The sequence below is a fragment of the Labrus mixtus genome, chromosome 8, assembly GCF_963584025.1.
Source record: "Labrus mixtus chromosome 8, fLabMix1.1, whole genome shotgun sequence".
NCBI classification, from domain to species: Eukaryota; Metazoa; Chordata; class Actinopteri; order Labriformes; family Labridae; genus Labrus; species Labrus mixtus.
The window spans coordinates 7,322,207-7,346,934 of NC_083619.1; the positions used below are offsets into that span (position 1 = coordinate 7,322,207).

Sequence of the window (24,728 nt, forward strand, 5' to 3'; positions counted from 1 at the left end):
AGTCATCATCAGAGTTGGCACTTACGCACTGAAGAGCATATAACTTCTGTGATTAAAATCAAGCTTTGGTTACTTGTACACTAGTGGGTACTTCAGGGGCTTCCAGGGGTTCTCCAGCTGCTTGGTCCGATTTTTATAGAGTATCTCCACAAGTTGAAACTGGAATAAAGTCTTTACAGTTGTATGCCACTGTATTTGCAGTTTACATGAACCAGCGTGTTTCTCACAGAAATACTTGGATGTCAGTGCAGAGATTTAGGCCTGGTTGCATACCAAATGTTTTTGAAATAATAGATAGAAAAACAATAGCTCATGAATAGCTCAAAAGCTATTAGCTATTAGCTCAAACACCTCTAGATGCCTGTAGGCATAGGCCTACGCTAGAGGCTTTTGATTCCATCTAATCAGTTCATCTACGAGTTAAGCTAACATTTCTGCAAAATGTAAAGATATGTTCTCCCTGTGTTCCTGAAATGTCACATTTACCAGAATAGGACAGGAATATTAAACAAGGTATTAAAAGCCATCACTTTATTTGTGTGCCTGTAATTATAGGCTCTGTGAAAATGGGATTAGAGATGTCAAAAGTCACACACTGCTATAAGTAGAACAGGAAAGTAGTCTACTGAATTAAAAGTAAGCGTAAACAAGTTAACCTGGTGGATATGTTGGTGGTGGTTGGAGGTAGCTGAAAGTAATAGCCTACCTTCAAAATAGCGGTGTAAATAGCTTGACAGCCCACTGGGTAAACAATTGACAAAAGGCTACCGGTTAAAAACTGTTATGTTAGCTTACTCTTTAAGCTAATTAGCTAGATAAAATGATTTGCTGATAAATGGTTAAAGTTGTGATGGTCATGCGGGATGATTAATGTAGCCAACAGCTATTATCACACTAGATATTTTAATTTTTATTGTCTTTATTACTACATAGTATAGGCTATGCAAATGCTAATTCTTAATATAATATAATATATAATATAGTTCATGTTGCATTAGAATAGCGTTATACGTTTCTTCTGTAGAGCTGCCAGTTCACCTATTTCTCATCTCACTGTCTCTCCCTCTTCACTCTGCTCCTCTCTCTCTCTCTCTCTCTCTCTGAACCAAACTCAAAAAACTAAATGGATAACAAAACACACAACTGTGTTTATTTTGTTATGCAGAAAATTAATTAATTTCACAAACAGGTAATTTGTTTTCATGTACATGTTGAACTTGTGCAACTGACTGTCAATAAAAGACATATTGACATATATCGAGTATCGCCATTCAGTGAAAAAATATTGAGATATGAGTTTTGGTCCATATCGCCCAGCCCTATGTTGTAGTAGTCGATGAGTTTTCTGACAGAAGATAGGCCTGGCCTAAATGATTGGAGCACATATTGAATTAAGACCCAACCGTACTTTATTAAACCAGCAATTCTGATAGCAGCCTACAAGTGCTGAACTCAGCAACAGTGACCCTGAAAGTGTTGGAAAACAGAATTTAACCTCTGCTAAAATTCATCCTCTCCTGTCGGACCAGTAATGATCTGTAGCCGCCTGCTACGACTGAGCAATACGGTTTTTCAGGATATTGAAGGGCCATGGTTCAGCTTGAATTCTCTTGCCCTTGGCTAGACAGAAAACGGCACTTTCTTCCAAATCAGTCCTTCTCGCTTTTCCACACTTATTGGAGCCTTTACCGCCGCAGGAAATAAAACGACGAGCGCCGGTCTGTCAGTGGAGGCGTATGAAGGATCAAATCTCACGCCCGTAACCCTTTCATAATAAAAGACAAGGCCGCTGTCCGTGGTGCTGAAATCACTCCGCTGCCATACAAGTGTGTGTTGTTTCACAATAAAGTGACACTGTTTCTCCGGGTTCATTAAACAGCGGAAATTACTCTCAAAGTAAAATGTGACACTCGCTTTCAGGCAGCTATGAGATCTCATAATTTATGTTTTCAAAGTGAGTGAAGGAAAATAAAGACAACCCCCTCTCTCTGCGAGACACACACACACAGAGAGAGAGAGAGAGAGAGAAGGGGGAGGGAGTCAGTTCAAGCAGGGATAATTAGAGGAGTGGGTCACTGTTAGAAGATAACATCCGCGTTGACGGAAGAGAAAAAAAGAAGGAAAACGAATCAAAGCAGCAAAAACAATATGAGGGGAGGATGATAAGAGTCTAAATCGGCCACCAACAGCGCTGACGTCCAGTGTTGGCAGATGCGAGCAGTTTCCTCCGGCTCTCAGCATCCAATTACAATGGACGAGCTCCGGCTGTGTGGACTCTGAAGCGCTGCCCAGCCAGGAGCGAGAGGGGGGGAAAAAGAGGAAGCAATGCTCCGGCTCATCCATCTGCACTGATTTGAAGTGGGATTCATCTTTTTTTAATTGTTTTGTCTTCTAAGTCGCCCGTGTGAGTGAGGAGACTGCTACCAGGATCAAGTCCACGCACGCGGGGAAACGGTAAGATGCTGATGTGTGTGAGCGCGCGGGATTGTGACATAGGGGTTCTCAGATGTTGTTGTTAGAGGGACTTTGGTTATGTAGGCATAATTTAGGATTATGTGCTCACTTTTTTATATAAGTCGACCGCAAAGTCGGCATGAATTAAATGTGTTTCCATTGGGACTGAAGAACTGCCTGGAGTGCACTTTGGTAGATTATAATATAAGAGTGGAACAAAAGAGCTGAAATGTGTTTTGTGACAGGATTAAATCATGTTGACAGAAGTTCAAGTGAAATGACTTAGATATTTTTTGAGACTCAGATAACCCCGAAGGCATCCAAACCTAACACTGAGAATCACTGCCTCCCATATTATACCACAACATGTGTTAATAATTGAAGAAAGGCTGCATGAATATACTATATGGGTCAAAAGCTACAATAAATCGACGCTCATTAATGTGAAATGAGTGGACAAAGTCTTTATTATTATTTTTATTTGTCATGTTTTATTTCATAGGATGATATAAAGGACAACACCAGCAGAAACTACAGACCCCAAAAATAAGAATCACTGCTGTAGAGTGTCCCCTGTAGCACATCCTGATTGTGTTATTGTTCCATGCTGAAAGTTAATATTTTATAGATGTTTGTTTGTGTGTGTGTGTGTGTGTGTGTGTGTGTGTGTGTGTGTGTGAGAGAGAGAGTTTTCCCCTCATGCAGTCTAATACAGCAAGTCAAGAAATCTACGTTGAAGTGTGGAATATTTAGTTTTTAGTGAAATGTATCTGTTCCATTTGTGTATAATACTGTTGTCGTAGTTAAATGCGGTGAAGTATTAAAGTTGAGGTGAAGAGGTGTTGCTTATATAGCATTATCTATTTATTTTGTAATGCCACTGTACTGCTGTTATCTATCTATCTATCTATCTATCTATCTATGGTAAACACATGAGGTAGGAAAAATATTCGAGATATGAGAAACTCATGCAACCAGTCTACTTCCATTAAATGGAGCCCTCAAAGCTATTTGGGATCTTCGTAAAACATACATTTGAATGAACTCCTCTGTGACAGCCTCAGTTAAAACAATAAACATAGGCATCAGAAGAAGTACATGGCAAAGGTGTTGTATTAGATTGCATTACACTATAAAATATACTTAAATGTTTTTAGAGGGAAAGGGAGCGAATGAGAGAGGGAGTGAGAGAGAGAGAGAGAGAGAGTATGACAATGAGCAGCACTGCATACTACAGCATAACAATGACTCAGAGTTTCTATAACACAACATAAACAAAACATAACCATCTTCAATGTTGGATTCTAAAGCTGCTCTATTTCCTGCTTTTATTTTGGCCATGGTGTCTCTCTCTAAAAAACTAACAGCAGAGTCTAAATCTACTGTATATTCTGTTATATAAACTACCTAAACGTGCTGTTGTGCAGTCTTGTTGTTTTCTTTTCTTATTTATCTCACAATTCAAAACATTATGTACGTAAAGATTTATATACTTAATTACAAATGCTTGGCGCCAGTGACCTGCAACTTGACACCGTACAGTATGTGGTTTGACTCGCCATGCCGCAGTACTAAAAAACACTATCTTTATCATTGGGAAACAGAAAAACACTAATGTTTCATTTGGCGCCTTTGTGTATTCAGATCACACGGGAATATTCAAGTGTTGTGATAAAAAATGCAGTATAATAAGATGAGTGCTGAGCACAGCACACACCCTGTAGAAATCTGGCAGTGGTATTACAGTGACACTATGGGAGACGCCAGGAGGAATAAAGTGTGATTAGATTACTACAAGCATTCTATAACACGCTATATGTCCCCACAGGAGGACTGTTGTGTTTCCTCATCCTGGTTTCTTAGTCAGCCACGGTTTCTTGCTTAATGTCAGAGTTTTAATGCACGTCTGTCTGGTTAATTGCTATTCTGCAGAGGAAGCAGTGAGGCTCCAAACAGCGGGCCCCTGAATAGGACCTCGTTTGTTTAACTATGAGGTTGGGGTATCTGTCTTGTTTGGACAAGTTGAGTGCTCACGCCCGCAGAGAAATTATATTTTTCATTGGCTACTGTCTGCTAGACAATGATGACTGAATCTCACTTTCTGTAATTGTATAAATTCTGGCCTGCATTGAGGCCGATTTGGAAAAGACTAACTGAAGTAAGAAATGCATGGGAGAGAAAACTGATTACTTGTACAGTTTCATTATTTCCGTCTGCATGCCCGACTTCACAGATAACCACAATACTGTCAACACGCCATATAGTGTTATTTGACACACATCTGGCATCCATCACTTGCAGTCAGTGGATGCTGTCACCTCCATGGCAACAAAGAAACATAATTTATGAGAATTGAATGGCTCCTTCTGCAGACACTACTGCACACCCAATATTTCTGAAATGCAATATAGCGGGGATGATAAGCAATCATTTTTGAACGATTGCAAAGCATTCAATTCATTTTTGGACACACACACAAACACACACACACACACACACACACACACACACACACACACACACACACACACACACACTATTATTACTGCACACTTTTGCTGCTGCTTGAGCAAAACTCGCAATTTCAACTGAGCTTTCATAAAAAGGAGTAATATTTACAATTCATATTCATCCGTCTGGAACATCAGGGGGGACACAATAATGCAACAGCTTAGGAGAAAATAGAATCACATACAAACTCAGTCATGTGGATACTTTCGTCAAAAGAGCGGGGACATATTAAAATGGAAGACATTGTTCTGCTTCTCAAAAGAAGAGGACGTGCCTCGGCTTCATCCATCTTCCACCCTGTCTGATCTCATGCATTCATCACTGTGTGAAACAAAACTCCTGAGCAACTGTCAGCTGTGATTGCTGCGTGTCTCATTTTCCTTCCCTCATTACTACACACTCCCACTCCGGCAGTTAGTAATACATAAGAAGTGATGAAGTGAAATGGGGTGCAACCAGACTGATGAAAATGAAGCAAAAGTAGTCCAAAGATCAAACCTCTCATTCGGCCCTGATATAATCCACTGACTCATAAATCCTGCAGCCTGTCAAATGAAGCTACTGTGAGTGAAATTGCTCTGATCGATTGCATCAACCAACCTTGACAATTAGAATGGACAGTGTGTGTGTGTGAGAGAGACAAAGAGACTAGAGAAAATTGGTATTTGGAAGAGGGAGACACAAGAAATCACGAGAGAATGCATGAGAGAATGGTTCAGAGAGGTGATGTTGACAAAGAGATTCTTTTGAAATGTGAAGAGCAGGGAACACTAATAGTTATTTTTCAAAGTGTGAAACAGTAAATCAAACAGCTGTCAGTGTGTTTACAACTATTACTGTCTGAATACAAGCCAGGGACACAGACACACCATGGTGGATGTCTCATTTACTTTTTCTTTTGTCTAAAAAGTGAATGAGAAAAAATAATTCCACATATTTTGCATCAGCTTTTTTTCTTCCTTCAGAGCCTGCTCTCTTATCAGCAGCTGCATAAAGACTGAAAAAGAGGAAACAGATAGCCCTGCTCTGTTTAAAGAAATAAAATCCACCTAAAAATCCACTCTGCAGAGTCTACACTGGTTGCCTGGATACCACACGTCGACAACAAGAACCCAGAAAGTCTCTGAGTCCAAAATGTAACCTCCTTTAAAACCTTAACTTAACAGTCAGCGCTGCTGCAGTCACTCATGCATATAGTTAGACTTCCCTTTGTGTAAATACAGTATCTGTTCATATACACTGCTTAGCATAAAGAGCACATCATGTCACGTCCTATGAGACTACTTGTTGGTTGGCAAACAGTTATCAGGTAGCTGTCGCCTATAGCAACCACTACAGTCTGAACAGTTTGTCAACTCACAACAATGTGACTAAACAATGAGCCATTTTATACTTACACTTCAAACTGTTGCATTATTGACTTTACACCAGAGTTGGTTATTGCATTGCATTGTGGGATATGTACGTCACTGTAATAATTTCCCCAAAATGTTTTTAATTTCACATTTACCAAGATTTCTGACGAACTAAAAAACACAACTTTAAACATAATGAATAGCATGCTAGCTAGCTTCTTGCCTGTTGCCATTCTTTATACTCTGCTAAAGCTAAGCTAATCGGAAGCGAGTTGAATTCAGGCATGAAAGTGATGGTAATCTTTGCATCTGATTTTCTTTAAGAAAGCCAATATGCACACACCAAATAGCATGTTAGCTAGTTATTCCCTGTTTCTTGTCTTTTGCGAGGCTAACGCTAGCTACCTAGCTTTTGGTTGTAGCTTCATATCTGGAGCACAGAGATAAAAGTTAATCTTTTTTTTGTTATCTTATTCTTGTTTAAAAAGCCAATAAGCACATTTCCATAAATGGTAGATACTTTCTTTGATAGTTTGATATATATTTTTTTTTTCTGAACCAAGTGGCAACACAAAACTGCAGTTCACAAGTGTCCAAGAGACCCAGAAGTCACATACACCCCATTCAAAATGCTTGTTTTGACAGCAGATATGAACAGGCTTACAGCTTGGTACAAAAAAACGATTCTGGTCTGATTAGTTGTTGTCTATATCAGCGCACACTGTGACAGGGGTGATTTTGTTTTATAACTCATCGGTTTTGATTTTATGAAGAATAAGAGTTATCCATAGTTAGGTTCATCTCTGACTTGATTGACGTTGCGATGTAATGGTTTTTCAAGGGGCTTAAAATCTGCCTCAGCTCCTGCTCTCAGCCTGTCATTGACTGAGTTAGGGTGAGACAGGATTTCCAGCATGGCAACTGCCATCAATAGGCTTTCAATACTCCCTGCTGTAACAGATGTGTGATGTCACTCAGGCTTCGTGCAGTTATATTGACAGTCTTTGTTCTGAACAAAGGAATACTCGCATCAGTTAGGGGCAGCATTTTTAACAAGATACCAGGTGCAATGGTTTATTAGCTGTAACTTCAAATTGAGATGATATTAGAAATATTCAATGAATAAATTCTGGTGGTTTGAAAAATCAATGTGTTAAGAATATAAACAAGATAATAAAAACTTCTCATTTGTTAATAGATCCAAACTGAGACCTTTTCAAAAGGATGTGTGTTATGCAGTCCAATTAGCCAAAGAACTTTCTTGTAGCCTGGCAACCCAAAATCTGCCCTTATTAATGTCTGATCTAAGAGGTCTCCAGAATATTACACATTACCCTATGAAGCCATTTGTTACTTAAAGTAAACTATTATTCAGTATTAGAGCAACATTAAAGAGAAATTGGTATTTTTTAGTTGCTTGGTATTTCTTACAGTTTAGGAGTGATTCACTCTTTCAGAGGGAATGAAGAAAAGCCCATGTGAGATTTACTCTCGTCCACTCAGACACTATTTTTTTTCTTTTCTCCTTCAACGTCCTCTTCAGTCTCGTCCCCTGTGATGCCCATAGTGAAAATACAGAGATAAGACCTATAATGGGAGGTGTTTTCCTCGGGGGCATTATGCCAGAAAGCAGTGCCTTACTTCTCTCAGAAGATTGCACCAACTCACCCCAAGTTACAAAGTGCGAGAACAGGCGTTCCAGCTGCAGAGCGGAGGTGAACGAGGCACAACTCTCCACAACTTACAAGTCTGTGTATCCTCAAAATTCATCTGAAGTGGTTATTTTTATCTTAAGTAAGTGAATAATGATGCTTTAAAGTGAAGAAGATGCAGATTGTAAGAGAAGCAATAAGACTAAATGAGACTTTGAGTATGTGTTTGTGTTACTGCAGTCAGATAATCGAATGTAACAGGCCAGCTGCAGTTTCACAAACTGCGCTGTCTTTTATGAAGTGTTCCCTATTAGAAAGCAGAAAACCTATTTTGTACTTTATTACGTTCTGTCTATATAGATGTCTTCCTTTTAAAATCAAAGTCATTGCGTTATAGCTCAGTTGTTTTTAAGTCGTACATTTTTCATGCAGCCTTTGCGATGTTGCCTCTGCTTAGTCATGCAGATTAAATACTGGATTTGAGACAAAAGGAAAGCACTAAGTAACAGAAGGGGAAAAAAGAAAGTCACAAGGCTGATACAGTTTGAAGTCTTTTCTTTTTAAGCCTCCAGCAGTGAGGATGCGACGCAGCAAGCCCCCTCCTTGGATGGCAAGTGCATAAAAGTAAATCTTGTGTGGAAAATGGATATTGATTATTCAGTCGTACAGTGTCCGTTGTGCTTTGACTTCCCAGTTGCAAATCAAATTGATCTGCAATGAACACCAACACAAATGTTGTTGAACCTTGTTAGACAATGTATGTCAATTTATTTATGTTACTTCACTTGTGGTTGGATGAAGAGTGTTTCTGTTCACTGTGCATGGAGGGCAAAAGTATATCTGGTTCACTGATAGGGTGGCTTTGGCTGTGGCTCAGTTGGCAGAGATGGTCATCTCTCAGTGGAAGGTTGGGGGTTTGATCCCCAGCTCCTGCAGCCACATGTCCGATGTGTCCTTGGGCAAGACACTTCACCCAAGGTTAATCCAGCTGCTTCGCCAGCTGTGTGTGAATGTGTATGAATGTGATTAGTTACATCTGATGGTCACTTTACATAGCAGCATCAGTGTGTGAATGGGTGGGAATGTGTAGGTGTGACCAGTGGCAGTTCCAGAGTCTGGTGGGATCCTAGGCAAAAACAAAATTCATCAAGGGCCCCTCCAACCAGCGTCCGTCACCATTTTGTCTGCCAGTTTCCCGACAGGTACGCGTCTTTCTCTCTTTCTTTTTTCACTCCCAGACAGATAATTCCTTTTAATTTTCCTTTGCTGACTTTCATTGACAAATGTTGGTTTTCAAAGCAAAAATGCATGCCACGCTTAGTAGTGCATGGAGAGGAATCGCTGTCAGATTGGGCCCCCTTAGGGAGGTTTCCTTCTGTAATTTCAAACACATTTTGAGCCCCTGCCGTAGATTAAAGTTTGTCAGCCCTAGGGGCCCCCCACTGGTCTTGGGCCCGAAGCAGTTGCCTGCCATGCCTATCGACAAACAGCACCTCTGGGTGTGACCTGCAAAGTAAAAGTGCTTTGAGTAGTCAAAAGACGAGAAAAGCACTATATGAGCTCAAGTCCATTTACCATCCCATTTACAGTTCACAGCAAATTGGTCTGTCGCAGCACAATTCAAAATATGACACTGAAGGTAAATGCAAGTGTGATTTCAGGACCCTTCGTCTGTTTTTTTCCCCCTTTATGGAACATCTGTAGTCAGGATGATCAGTAGATCAGAGACATTTATTTTATTTATTTACATAGGACCCCCATTAGTTGTTACCGCAGTAACAACTATTCTTCCTGGGGTCCATACAAGCAAAACAAGACAGAAAAAAGAACAACACAAAAACATTGTACAGTCAAAATTATTGTAACATAATGAATACCAGAAATAGATTAAATACTTAAAATAACATGAAGAAAATTATATAAAATGTCCATAAGTAATAAAATGACTCAATGAAGGACAAATGTCTTTATCAGGGGCCATAGAAAGTAATTAATTGTAATATTATAATGAGTTCACATTTCCTATTTGTCATATGGTTGAATGTAACAATGGAGATATATAATTCAACCATAATAATATGAATGTTTAGAAATGACTTCATATATGTGTTTACTATTTATTATAAGTTAAGGTTTCTTTTTTGTCTGGCTTATTGTTGAATGTGACTTTTTGATTGGGTGATGAAGTCAGAGACGTGCAGCGGGTCTGATCCTGGTGAAGACTGGTGGGGATAGATGAGTAAAGTAAAGGCAGAACTTTAAGTAAGGAGACAGGCTGAAAGTTAGGTGTATGTTTGCTTCACAAATCCTTTTGTGAAATCAGTGCACAATTAATTTTTCACAAATAGTTTCTCATCAAGAGGTTTTCAATTCACGTTCGTTAACAGGGTGTTGACAGGCAGTGCTCAGAGACGATGCACCATCATCATCATGAATCAAGAATATCATAATCAACATCATGGCAAAGTGAACAAAAAGTAAACGATGACACCTTTAAAGAAAGACATAAGACCGTAGTTGCATTGCAGATGTATGTTATAACTACATATAGGGTTTGATTTTAACATTTCATGCATAAATTACAACACCAGTTTATGTAGGTCAATACTTATTCAAATTCAAACTTCATTCAAACAACCCAGTACTCTAAGTCTAAATCTGAAACTATATCTGCATTTTAAACACGTGTTGAGCATTGCTGCACATCTAAAAGTCACCAGCCATGTTCAAATGTGTTGTTAAGATTTTCATGAAATCCCACATCTTAGTTATTTTTTACCAGTTTAGTTGAGATTGGGCCACGCCTGGGAGCGAGTTTATGCAGGCAACTCGTGTGGAGCTGCGCTGACTTCCCACTGACATGCATCATTCTCCACAGTCGACTGATAAACACATCCTCCCAAATTGGTGGTCTATTTAAGCTTCAACATTTCCGTTCTCTCTCCTCTTACTCTGTCGTTGCCAGTTCTTCCCTGCACCAGTACTCAGTCTCTTATATTTCAGTCCCGTTGCCACCCCAGCATCCACCTGTAAGCTCCAACTACAGGGCAGGGTAAGATATTATCTCATCACTCCTTTAAAAGTTAATCTGCGAGGAGTGACAAACAATGTTCTGCAATTTCCCAATATAATTTAAAAGCATTACAAATGTGAATAGACTGACTGCTTCATTTTGAATGTCCTGCTGTAAATTGAATTTGGTTACTTGAACGTGGAGCTCTGTATGTGCCAAACCTACCTGTTGTACTTGAGGAGTTGGGAGTGAGAACGTTTTTTGACCACAGCTAAAGACTCAGAAGCATGATGGTTCCCAGGCAAGAATATGAGTTTCTGGGGGTTGCTTTGAGCCTGCGTGCAGTTCATATTAATAGCCTTTGAGCATTTCTGCTGGTCAGCTTACATTACCAACAACAGGCTCTACATCTCAGACTGACCTCCCACAGCAGTTTATCATGTGAACTCTTAAAAAGCAAAGATTTATGGAGTTTGTCTAAGCACGGGGAGACATAGTGAGGGTTTTAGACTAAATGCTCCGCTGGGAGAAGAAGCAAAGTGCTGCTACTGCTGCACAGAGGGTGATTCTGCCTGAGGTAGCAGCAAGCTACACACACACACACACACACACACACACACACACACACACACACACACACACACACACACACACACACACACACACACACACACACACACACACACAATGCAGACACACACAACATGCTCTCATACTTTGTTTCTCCTCAACACAGACATTTACAAATGTCCTCCTCTGCTTCTTCCCCACATCTGCTTTTATGGTGGAAATCAATGGCTGCAGAGCCCAGCTGGACAAAGTAGTCGTGGAAAAATAAAGAAATCAATGCTGGCTTATTAACTGAGCGGTGCTTCCTTTAGCGCTGAAACAAAAATATGTGTGAGTGTGTGTGAGAGCGCGTATACGGCTGACAGTTTGTGTTGGACTAGTGTCCGTGAATAATGATGGCTGCTGCTGGATGCAGGAAGGATGTGTGAGTGAATAAGAATGCGTGTCCTCCCCGGTGTGTATGTGTCTGCCAGTATGTGTGTCCCTGGATGTAGGTGGCTACTGTTTGTGTATAAGTGCTACTTTGTAAGCGTGCTCTGCATGTTCATAAGCTGTGTGTATGTGTGTGTTTGTGTGTGCATGCTTGAGACTATCGCTCAAAGTCAATGTGTTACTGTTGGGTTACAGCCATAGTCTTCTCCCTTTTGCCTTGGCCAGAGTCTATTTGTGGACAAAAGGATGCTTTGAGACAAATGATTTAGCGCCTGTCAGTCAGCACAGAGGGCACAAGATGAGAAAAGAAAGAGGTCAGAGATGGAGGAGGAAGGGAAAGGGCAAATGATGGAGGCTTTCAGAGGGAGTGGGAAAAAAAAGTTAAAAGTAGAGTTGGACCCAAAAAAAAAAATTTCTGATTTAGCTTTGGGTCATCACATCGCTCAAGTTCCCGTGAGCAATTTTCCTCAGGAACTGACAGCTTCCATTTCCGTTTTGTTGTTTGCCTAACGCCGACTCACACAAACTGTGCCTGGCCTTCGGGGCCCAGACCTTCCCTCACAGCAAGAGTTACCATAACAACGGATGAGGCCGACCTGCACCGGTGGCAGCGCAGGGATGTGAACTTTGCTTCTGCCTCCAGCATTCTGGCGGTGTGCTGCACCTTTCCACACGTACCCTGCACGGAAATATAAAAAAGAGAGAGAATCACAACAGCAGTGTGCGTTGAATTTTTCTGTGCTGCCGCTGTTTGTCCAGGCAAGCTGTGATTGTTCAGCAGTAGGATGATTTGTTTGAGGCGTGAAAACAAAGCGCTATGTCAAGAATAAAGAGGCAATTGTAATTTCAGAAATGCCCAAATAAACAAACTCCCAGCTGCTGCGAAACCGGTGCAAAATCATGTTTGCAGAGCCGCAGCCTGCAGTGTGTGGACGCATGTTAGGAGGGAGACGCTGATACTGACTGCTGAACAGGCTTTTGTGTGATGTGCACTTTATTAGATTTGTTGACTGACATCTGCCTTGGCAGGTCTCTGCAGCTACTCTCCTTTAACACTATGTCTATGCACACAGCATTAACTTCTAATCAGGCTATTTACACATTTATACTCAGGCGGTACAGACACATGGCTGACCTCGTTTTTTAATACAGAACAAAGCAGCCCTCCTCTATGGAAACGTCAACAGTGCCGAGAGCGGCTCAGCTAACGAGCATCTGATTGTGCAGATTACGCGTGTTCCACAGAGGATTACTGAGACTGAAATGAACAAATTGACCTCTTACTTCTGAAATCCCACATCAGCATGACAAAAGATGAACAAGAGGGTAAACTGAATCTGAAATAGGAGAGCACATACTGTACAAAAAAAAAAACTCAGACACAGCAGCATTATTCAAAGACACCTCTCCCCTGAATGTTGTTTTATTTTAGTCATCGTCGTCTCTGTTTGCAAAATGTGCTTACTCCACGGGTGATCCGTGTTTCTACATCTCATCAGCCTTGTTGTAACACTGAACGCGCGGTGCGATTTGCCGCTCGGGCTTTTTAAAGACATGTTAGAACTGAACTAAGCAGCGAAATGCATCAGCTATTTTCTCTACCTGGCAGGGTGTCATTTGCACTGATGTGCATCTCCAGCAACAAATATGAGCTTGCACATCCTGTTCTGTATGTATTCTGAGCAGAGGGCCTCTCCCCTCTGGTTCTCTTCTCACACTTTCCAAGCAACTCAAGGTTTTTAAAAGTTGTCTCACTGTGGGAAGTAACACAAAGCTCAATGACAGACCAAGGCCTTATTCAAAATTCAATTTTTCTGCTTTCTCTCTCCGACAATAGAAACACATAATTTCTCTCCACGCTTGTTTGGTGCGCTCTCTCGTTACAGTAATAAGCGCCTCTGTTTTTTGCTGAGAGAAGACGATTGAGCAGCTTATGTAGGTCACATTGTATTAATCTAGCTGGCTATTCCCTGTAATGCGCTCTAAATCAAACATGCCATATTAAAAATCCAGTTCATTGCTCATTTGCTTGATAATGTGGCGTGTCTGAACTGAGAGCGACTCCTCAGTCTCTGAAATAGTGATCCTAGTGGCTCTGCATTCCAGTTTTAAATTACTGCCCGCGACTATAACAGTACAAATGAGAAATGCTTGATATCAATCTGACCGAACAGTTCAAACCGCCTGCACGCTGAATATTTATCAGTCACAGTTTATTTCAGGCACAGGACCCTTTCATCACTTAGCTCTAATGAGATCTTTGTGCAGTCTAGTAATTAATAACTCCACGATTCAAAATCATTCAAAAAGTGAAATGTTAACACTCGCAATTATCTCTCTGGGTGATTCTGCAATCTTAAGCAAACAGGAAAATTCTCACAAGATAGACAAGCTTAATGGGATACGGAGGCATGGTCGGGCTGCACATGAATGTTTTATAACAATGTGAGTCTTTGGATTGGATCAATGCCATGTCTGCTCCTCTGCTGGATGAAGATTCTCTACAACAAGCCGGGCAGCTCAGCGGTGCACAATAAATCTACCTGCTGTCAGTGAAGCAGAATGACAGGCTCAGTGTGACATTTCAACATGTATTATATCTCCCGGCCTGCAGTATCTCCATGCGATCTGCTGCTGATGAACTGTTGTGAGCACTGCTGGGCGACATGATATTGGACAGCGGGTCTAAGGCTGTTTTGATGTGAACAGTCGAGCGAGACAATAAATCCCTTCCAGGCTGTATAGAAATAAAAAAAGGGCATGGGTGACTTGCTCAGTGATGGGTTTATATCAAAGACAGATATTGCCGAAAGGTGCAGCAAACAGCCAAGGCTGATGTTTTTGATCAGATGATTGGTGGTGGTTGACACTTGGGGATTTGCATTGAGGAGGTATCTCCCACTTTAAGGGTCAAAACGCAGCGTCTGTCTCACTAAAGACAAAAGCGAGAGACTGAACTAGAGGGAGAGTGTGAGTGTGTTTGCGCATACATTAAAAAGACGGGAGAGAGAGGGAGAGAGAGGTCCTTGAGGCAACCTGCACATCTTTTATCACATCTTTAATTAATTGAAGCCCATAATAGAAGCTGTTGCAATTTCACTGAAGAGACACAGTTGAATGGAAAACAGGCGTGGATTGGAAGATAGTTTTATGTTGCGGTGCTTTTTATCAGTCCTCCCTTGTCATTTCACAGTCATCTAGTTATACAACATATCTGCAGTCTTTGCTTTGAGGCTGAAATTCATTACCCGGTAACGGAAAGGGTTTGTTTTTTCTCGACAGAGCTGGAAAGGTACATGTGTTTTACACTCAAGCAGAAATAGAAAACACCTTTGACACAAAGAGTGGTAAACTAGAAGGACTGATTAAAGTTTTTATTGAGATAAAAGTTTTTTTTTTAAAAGCACATACTCTGAAAAGTACAAAAAGGGGAGAAAGGTGGAAAGTATCTAGATCTACAGGCTGTTCATGTGTAAAGATTAATGTTGAGACACTATTAGACTTAAATCATTCTAACTTCTAACAAATTAAAAAAAGTCTGGTGTCAGTATAGATAGATAGATTCATTAAGGAAATGATTTAATTAAGAATGTGTTGCTTCTCCAGTCTTTGAAGCATGCCTGCACACAGATTTCATTGTCTGACATAACCCTGCCAGAAATCTTCTGTTGACTTTACTTTTTAAAGACGTATGGTTACTGTTTAAATGTTGTTCAAAAGATGATGTTTTTTAAAAATAACTCTTTGAATCTTGAATCTATTTGATTCCAGATTTTGCTGGGATATCTTCCTCTGTGACAACATTAATTTATGATGATGCATCTCACTCTAAAACAGATGAAGTGATGCTTAAAGTGAGCAGTGCAGCACAGTCACCGACGACAAGAATACAGATAGAAGTAGACCTGGTTTCACACTCACAACTGTCTGCATTCATGTCCAGTGCTCTCCACCATCAGCCGCCGACATTTCTAGTGTGCTCTCTCCTGCTGTCGGGTCTGCGTCAGCACCCTGAGGTCTTTCTGTCCAGGTAGTCAGAGCCGCTCAGCTCAAGAACCGACATGGATTATGCAATCTTCTTTTTCTTCCTCTGTGGAGAATGTTTTAAAAACAGTTCTCTTGACAATGTCTCTAGACATTCTTGTTGACATCACACAGCCCATGAAGCACTTTAGAAATATAGAGATATAGAGAAATGTAGAGACAGGATTTCACACAGCAACTGTAAAATGACTATGGACGAACGGTGCTGCAATAATTATATCCTTCAACCCTTCAACGGTAAAATAAACTAATTATCAGAATTATTAGACAAAGAAGGGTTTCATGACACGTTGATGTTATAATAACCATATTTTTAGCAGGCTGAAAAATTGTTGAAAATAGGTCTTAGACAGGTCGATTTGATTTTCATTCTTTTCTCGACCAAATGTCAACGTTGAAAACTCTCTAAAAGTGTCACTGGGTACTTTTACTACATACATATTTTAGTCTCTTTCTATATTCCGTTTGTTTAGGGTTAATCATGTCACCTTTGTATTGTGTAATTAATTCTGTATCCATGGATACGGCAAGGAATCCTCTTTTGTGTTTTATTGCATGAATTGGAAGGCCTTGTGCAATGCTGAAACATAAAACCAATCAATGATTCCTCTCAACTGTGTTCCACCTAAAGTAAGGAGTCTGTCACCAAGATACAAAGGGTAAAATAGTTCAGATTTGTATTAAAAGTGAGACGTTAGAGCAAAGGTAAAGAACTGCTTAAAGTAGCTGTTAGAAACCTTTACCATTTGTGTCCACTCTGGCAGCCTCTTTGGATAAAACGGTAGATTCTTATTCATCCATACTTTGTTTAACTCACTAATGTACCACACACTGTGACACTTTGCAGAGGAAATTGTAAACAAAGGCTGTAAGCAAATGTGTACTGTGAATTGGTTAGAAACTGCAGGCAGCGATGATTGGCATTTAAAAACAACTATGTAGATGAGTCAGTCTTCTTCCTGAAGGTGTTGTTTAACTTCATTGTGTTTCATGACCGGTAAAAAACTTCTCTTTAAGTAAAGTGAATATGCTATTTTAGGAAGTACTTCTATGCACTGTTGGTAGATGCTTACTTTTTGTTTTCCCTTGCCCTGCAGGTTTCTGTCCCAGAGGATTGACTTTTAAACCACCATGGTCCTCTTGTGGTTCTCCAGACTCCTAATCATCCTGGCCTGCATCCCTCATCTGTCTCTAGGATGCCCCTCCGGCTGCCGCTGCTACAGCCTCACAGTGGAGTGCGGATCTCTTGGGGTCAAAGAAATCCCACAGGGTGTCCCATCGGCCACAGAGGTCAGTTGGCCAATCGGAAATAAGTTAGGGCACTATCTGCCAGTGCATTACGGCTGACCTGCCCATCCTGCTTCAGTGCTCTCGTAGCATTTGCCTCCCTCTCTGATCCATTCTTATTACCCTGAAATGATTGTGGTTAATCAATTCACCATGGCCCTCTTTGATGTAAGCCTGAGGGAGGGGCTGCGCTGTTGCCTGTGTAATTATTCATTCTTGCTCAGAAAGTGACTCTCACACACCCTCTGATCATCTGTCGAGAAGATGTTTAACATTACACCGTCTTTTTCTCCCGGGTTCAGGCCCCCCAACATTACTGCAGCCCATGAATATTAATGAAAAGCATGTCCGGGATAAATTGTTCCATTAACCTCAATCAGCAGGTCCATCTCGTAGATCATACTTTAACTTGTGGCCCGTGTTTTCTTCTTTAAAAATATCACTAGTGAATGCACATTAGCAATCAAGCAAAAGAAGCCATGCATTATGGATCAAACACTTGCTCTCTTGTAGCTGCAATCACTCGAACATTTGTTGTTTGAAGTTGTTTGCTGACATGGTCTGGGATTTCTGCTGCATTTGAACTGAACCACAGGAAGGGAAAAATGAGGAAAACACACATTGTCAGTCATAATTACAATAATCCTGAATGGACGTATTCTACATTGTTTGTACTAAATTCACACACTGTATATTCAAAGCTCTGCAAAGACTGAGGGTGCAGAGATGTCTGAAATTGGCCCTGTTGTAAATTTACACTCTCTCCATGGTTGGTTAATTTTTCCGCTAAACCACTGCAGGGTTGTAGTGAGATCCACTTAAGCCACGACCAAGATCAGAGTGTGCCGAGGTCAACACAAGACCAAGACTCTGAAGGATTAAGACTGAATCAAGCTTGACCTCAAAAATTCAAATTTCCATAAAACATCCAGGACTCAGGTAGACAAAATCAAAAAAGTACTTGAGAGCCTGATCCTGCACTCAGGGGCATCAACGAATCTTTCGACCAACTGAAAAGCTTTGTTGGAGCTAATAAAATGCATCCCAATGTTATGTCCCGCCTTCTATATTGAGATTGGTTCTATCCCCTTTTAGTTGGAACTATGTCAGGACACGGCCATTCCATTATCTGTACCGCTTTTCCCACTAGGGAGCAGCTATTAGATACTCTCAAAGTTCAGTTTCATGAGGACTTTAAGCACAGCACAATTTAAGGCCATGTTCATGTTCAAAGCATCAATTTAAATATCACATCCCCTGCCCTATGTTTGAAAAGCAGTTTTATTTGTGATCTTTTGACTCATTTTATTTGCATCTCCCCAAAAGACCATCTTCCTTCAAGACAACTCTATAGTGCAGATCCGTCTTCAGGACCTGACTCGGCTGGGAAGCCTTCATTACCTCTACCTCCAGAATAACAGCATCTCAGCTCTGGAGCCAGGCGCCTTCCTCAGCCAGGGACAGCTGCTGGAGCTCGCCCTGAATGGCAATCTAATCCACCTGGTCACAGCAGACATGTTTCGGGGTCTGGAGCACCTTCGAATCCTGTACCTCGCTGGAAACCAGATCACCAGAGTGCAGGACTTCACCTTTAGAGGACTGCAGGTTGGTGAGCTGATGGGAAAGAATGGGTGTTTGGATGGGATGTAATGTTTTGTTGCTCCTTTTGTTGTCAGTGTTACAAAAACCATAGCTACTAATCCCTTTTATGTTAAGTGTAAAAGCTTAGCTTTCAGCAAAGCTAGTGCTGTCTAATATCAGATGCCTGTCATGGATTATACAGAATGACGTGTGCAACTGTAAATCCAATTCATGGCAACATGTCTGACTAATCCCTGGCATACTGTAATACAGTACAGACTGAGTCAGGTGGAATTAAGTCATCCTGTCTTCACATTTGACATTCCTATCATCCTCCTTTAACCTGCATGTTTCCCATTTTCTTTCCTTTGATTCATGACTTTTTTTTCTGGTTGCAGCGTCTGCAGGAACTCCACCTGCAGGAAAACAGCATAGAGCTGCTGGCAGACAAAGCTCTGTCAGGTTTATCATCCCTGGCCCTGTTGGACCTGAGCAGAAATCACCTCCGCACCCTGGGAGCCTTATCCCTCAAACCACTCGTCAGCCTGCAGGTGCTCCGTGTCACAGGTATGCAGAGCGAGGACAGACATTATAATGAATCCTGAGAATTTAAATTAAAGTCAAAGTCCCTTGAAATAAATGCCTCCACTATTTTTGAGAACTGAGACTGCCCAAGAATGCATTGCAACAGCCACATCCAACAGACTCATGTAAATGAAAATGATGTGCCCTTAAACATATTTTGCATATCAAAAGGTTTCAGCCAACAATAAACCTTTCATGAGAAAGAAAATCCCTCAAAGACACAATTAAAAAGAATAAATTAAAGGAACAGCCTCTGAAAAAGGTTGAGAGTCCTGCAGTAAGGGCCAAAAACCTTCTAATAAAGTTTAAATTATACTTAACACATTAAATATGCTTACCTTGCAATATCACGTCAGCTTCCATTCAGTTTTTATCCAATAACTCGAGCTCCAGGAGCAGTTAGAGTTTGTTCAGTTTGCTTAAAGTTTTTGCAAAAAGCTATTTCTGTTGACCAATAGTGAGCTTGAATACATTTTCTCACCCTTGTTTTCTTCCACCACTCTCCTCCAGAGAACCCGTGGCGCTGTGATTGTGCTCTCGGCTGGCTGAGAACTTGGATCAGAGAGGATGGCCAGCGTCTGTTGAGCTCTGCTGAACAGCGCCGGCTGATGTGCTCTGAACCACCACGCCTGTCCCATCTCAGTTTGGTGGAGGTGGCTCCCAACAGCCTGGTCTGCATTCCCCCCGTGGTGCAGTTGGAGCCAAGCCACCTGACTGTGCGACTAGGGGAAAGCCTGCGAGTCTCCTGCCAGGCCTCAGGGTACCCTCAGCCTCAGGTAACCTGGAAGAAAGCCTCCCATGGCAAGCCCCAGTTGTCACCTCGAGGACTGGTTCAAGAGCTGGGACCCAATGGTGAGCTCTTCAGGCCTGGGAGTGCTGGAGGAGTGGTGACAGCCCTGCCCAGTGGAGGGATGAAGGTCCGAGGTGTGGGAGGAATCCAGGGGCCTGTGCGAGGGACCGAGGAGGGCGGTGAGAGGGACAGCTTTGACCCTGACATGGGCAGCGGAATGCTGTTTCTTAGCAATGTTACTGTAGCACATGCTGGGCGCTACGAGTGTGAAGCCTGGAACCCTGGAGGTGTAGCTAAAGTCACCTTTCATCTGGCTGTCAACATGTCCTCTTCTTCGTATTCATCCCAGTTCTGGCCTCGTTTCAACACGCACTCCTTTGTCTCCTCTTCATCTAACTCCTTCTATCAGCCGGAGGTTCTGGATGTCAGCCATGAGCCGCTCTATGAACAGGACAGCATGGACTTCAACGCTCTTGGACCGGCTACACAGACGGCCATCGCTGTCGGCATCTCTTTGCTTGCACTCACCGCCGTCCTCCTCTTGATCATGATCTACAGTCGTCACCAGCAGATCCGCAAAGAAGAAGGCGGCTCCTTCTGCACAAGCAAGGAAGAGAGCATCCTCTACGTGAACGATTACTCTGATGGACCCACTACCTTTGCGCAGCTAGAGGAGTACCGCGACGACCACGGCCATGAGATGTACGTACTCAACAGAACCAAGCCCGTCCCGGGTTCCGCATCCTCCAGGTGTCCCATGCTGAGTGGGTTCGTCCAGCAGAAAAGCATGAAGGACGCTCTCCTCGACCACGAAATGGTGCAGACACTGACCAGATCAGGGGGGATGGGGCTTCGCAGAAACCCAGCAGACGGAGGAGAGGGACCCCTGACAACAGACCCAGAGGAGCTTTTCCTCAGTCAGAGCCTCCTCTTCGGATCGCAGGTTGCCTACGAGATCCACTGCTAAAGGGATTTAATTAGGTTCTGACAAGAAAACACACGATTATGGACTTAAAGACATAACTGGAAATCACCTTGGTGCAAAGATTCAAAGCATCACATAATTAAAAAGAACAGTTAGTTAGTGGTTGCTGGGGGAAAACCTGATTCAGCCTCTCAGAGACTCTTATCTGATTGATTGTATTACTTTAAATGGAACAGAGGCATAAACAGGACCTGGAGTCAACCCTTCAAAGATAGGTTAAAGTGGCTAACATATGAGAAACAGTACAGCACATAAGGGAACTGACAAATGGATTTAAAAAAAGTGACTCATGTTTTGTACCTTTTGTTCTCTTTAGGTTTGTTTTCTGTGTTTTGTCAGTGTTTTGTGCAATCTAATAAAGCTAAATTTCACTGTGAAGTACAGCTGTTTTGTGGACCCTGTTTCAGATCCCATTAGAAATAGACCTGATCAGATCCTCTCACTGAAACGACATTGTCACCACACATACCCGTGAGCGGGCGGAGGTGGGTGGATTTAATTAAAGAGGTTTTTTTTGTTTTAGAATGCAGCTACAAGTCTTTTGTTGTTTATAACATTTCATTGTATTCCTTGATGTTAACATGTCATGTTTTTCTACTCATTTGTTTGCAACAATAGACGAGGGATTCATGTTTCTGTTGTCTGAAATTAAATCTATGGTGGAATTAATTCCATTAACATCCGTCTGTAACAAGAATTCTAATGTGAATATTGTATATTTTGTCTTTTGTTTCTAATAAAATGTATTGAAAAATATTGAACGTTTCTTTCTTGCCAAAGAGATACTGGTCTCTTCAAACATATAGAGGGGTTGTTTAGGGGTACTAATCCATGATGAGTGTGCTGTTTGCTTTATTTTAAGAGAGAAACAGTTCTTTGTTTCTCCATCTGCAGTGCACTTCATCAGATGAGCTGTTCAGGTCAGTGGTTTACAGGATAGAAAAACAAGACAAGAAAAGATAGTTATAATGTAAACAAAAATCCCACTGATGATGGGTATAGTAGGTGGATAAAAGATAAGCTATCAAAGTTATAAAGTTAAACATTTCATGCTCAAGGCTCATTCATTGGCTGGCTTATTAGTTAGTTAATAAAAGGGTTTAACAAAAAAAGAGATGAGAGTTCCTGCTGGTCGCTGACTAAAGTTGTTTTTTATACTACAAGAATTAAAGGGCTTTTATAAGAGCGTGCTAGCACAGCAGGGGGAATGGACTGAGACATGAATGGTTGTAAAACAGACTGATTTTTATAAACCAGTACTGATGTCTCTTTATGAGCTAGAAAAGCACACAAGACAATCAGGAAAAAGATTGACTATGTCTTCAAAAATATTTTTAATGTGTGCAGGCAAGGGTCAGGCATCACAGCACGAGATGAACTACCCACTGCAGAAACAGACTTTTTCAGAATGAGATTCAGCAGAAGCGCTGTAACAAAGCTTTGCGTTCTACAAATAGTAAGTTACACAAAGGCTTCACTTTGGCTTACAGTAAGTAAGCAGTGTAGCTTAGTCTGTTGGGTTGGGAACCGAAGGATCGCCTGTTAAAGGCCCGGTGCGGACCAAAGTGTGGAAGTTGGTCTGGTTGCTGGAGAGGTGTCAAATCACTTCCTGAGTACTTCTGAGGTGACCTGACGCAAGGCACTTAACCCCCCAACAGCTCCCTGTGTAGCAATGTGTAGCAGCCCCACTCTGACATCTCTCCATTAAAGCATGTCCACAGGTCATGTTTGTGCATGTGTGTACTGTAACTCAGGAGTGTAAAACCAGAACTTCCCCATGGAGATAAATAAAGTACGTAACATAAAATAAAAACTGAAAAGATACAGACTTTCTTGTGATTCACCATTACAGATGTGAAGTTTGCCAAAATATCAATATCCTGATGCAGTTTATAAAAAAGTAAGAATGCAAACCTCTGTCTTCATGAGGAAAGAAAACAACTTTCAAAATGTTAAACTGCTCGTCTGTTGAGTGGTGAGGTGGAGCAGAGGCCGAGCTGAGACGGGCCCCTTAAAGCTGCTGATAAACAGCCACTGTACAATGTGCCCAGCTGTCAGACAGATCAGCCACGCCCCTAAATATGCTTAACTTTTAGCCTTAATATAATCACAACAGATGAGCATTAAAAGAACTCACCTACAAATACAGACACTAAGCTATTCAGACCAAAAACTGTTATTTGAACCAGGCTGTAAACATGATTATTTTTTGTGGGCTTTTGCAGCCAGCCTCAAGTTAACACTTGAGGAACTGCCCTGTTTTGCACATCTGCTTTGGCTTAATTTTTCTAATCCAGAAGTTGCCACTTGGATAATGTGTTGCTGCTTTTTCTGTCAAAACTGGCATTTTCCCAACAAGCAGCAAAGCCTGCTGATACTAGATTGACCAATTCTGACGTTACAAGTACTACAAACTGAAACCAAAACACGTTTCGTACTAAAGTCCAGTCCCATGTGTACAGATTCTTGAGTTGGGGCCTAAGAGTTAGAATACAGTAAAATACATACACCCAATAACAACAATCCAGAGGGATAGATAATCCAATGTATTGTATGTGAAATAAATTACTTTTTCGATATAGAAATAAACTGTGAACTTCAGATAACACTGGATGTACAGATATACCATCAGCAGCCCCATCGTAGACAGACAGTGGAGCTAATATCAGCGACAAAAGAAGAGAAAAAAGAGCTGACAGAAATCCATCACAACAGCTCCTTATCACAACTGACGATGGATTATGCAACCTATCTCACACAATGGAATATGAAATACTCTTATTCTAGTAGTTCAATGTAGCGAATGGATTTCCTTTGTGTCCATTGTGATATGATCCTCTGGATATGTCATTACATGTCCTACATCACAATGGTTGTCATGGGCACAATGGCAAAAGCCCAAGATGTCCAGGTTTCAGTAAGACTAACAGCTTGATTGTCATTTTTTAGGGCGAATGTGATTTTTTTTTTTTTTCACAGACTGCACGCTGAGTGTAAAGCTGTTGTTTCATTTTCCTACAAAGTGCACCTCCTCTAATCACTCGGCATTATTTTCCAGACAAACCCACCAGTGTACCTGCAGGCGCGGGCTGTTGATCAGAGACCGCCATAATTGATTGAACAGCCAGAAAATTATGCAAAACTAATACTAATGATTGCAGTGATGTGAAAATCAACGTTTTAATGTTCTGCTGCTGCTAAACGCAACCCACTGAGGGCACATGATGCATTTTACCTTCCCCAAAAATGCACATGCACTTTGCAATGCCGCATAGACCACTGTATATGAGCTATGTGAGTGGATTATTCAACCATTAATGATACAGAAAAATGTCAATGGCTATTGAACTGAATATTGAAGATACAAGAGAGCCAGTTATTTTCAAAGCCCTGAATATATTTTATGCTTGTGTGGGAGATTACAGTCCCAGTTCAGGGTATTGAAAAGCTCAAGGATTGTCAGGGACAG

At 41.3% G+C, this 24,728-nt stretch overlaps 1 protein-coding gene across 1 annotated transcript; it reads left to right on the forward strand.

Annotated features, from left to right (window-relative positions):
• The first annotated feature begins 2,023 nt into the window (after positions 1–2,023).
• Positions 2,024–22,013, forward strand: LOC132978715 (leucine-rich repeat-containing protein 24-like). The gene is made up of 5 exons (XM_061043993.1): positions 2,024–2,454; positions 17,129–17,321; positions 18,645–18,923; positions 19,298–19,466; positions 19,995–22,013. The coding sequence occupies exons 2-5, from the start codon at positions 17,163–17,165 to the stop codon at positions 21,239–21,241; spliced, it is 1,854 nt and encodes a 617-aa protein (XP_060899976.1). The 5' UTR covers positions 2,024–2,454; positions 17,129–17,162; the 3' UTR covers positions 21,242–22,013.
• Positions 22,014–24,728: the final 2,715 nt, after the last annotated feature.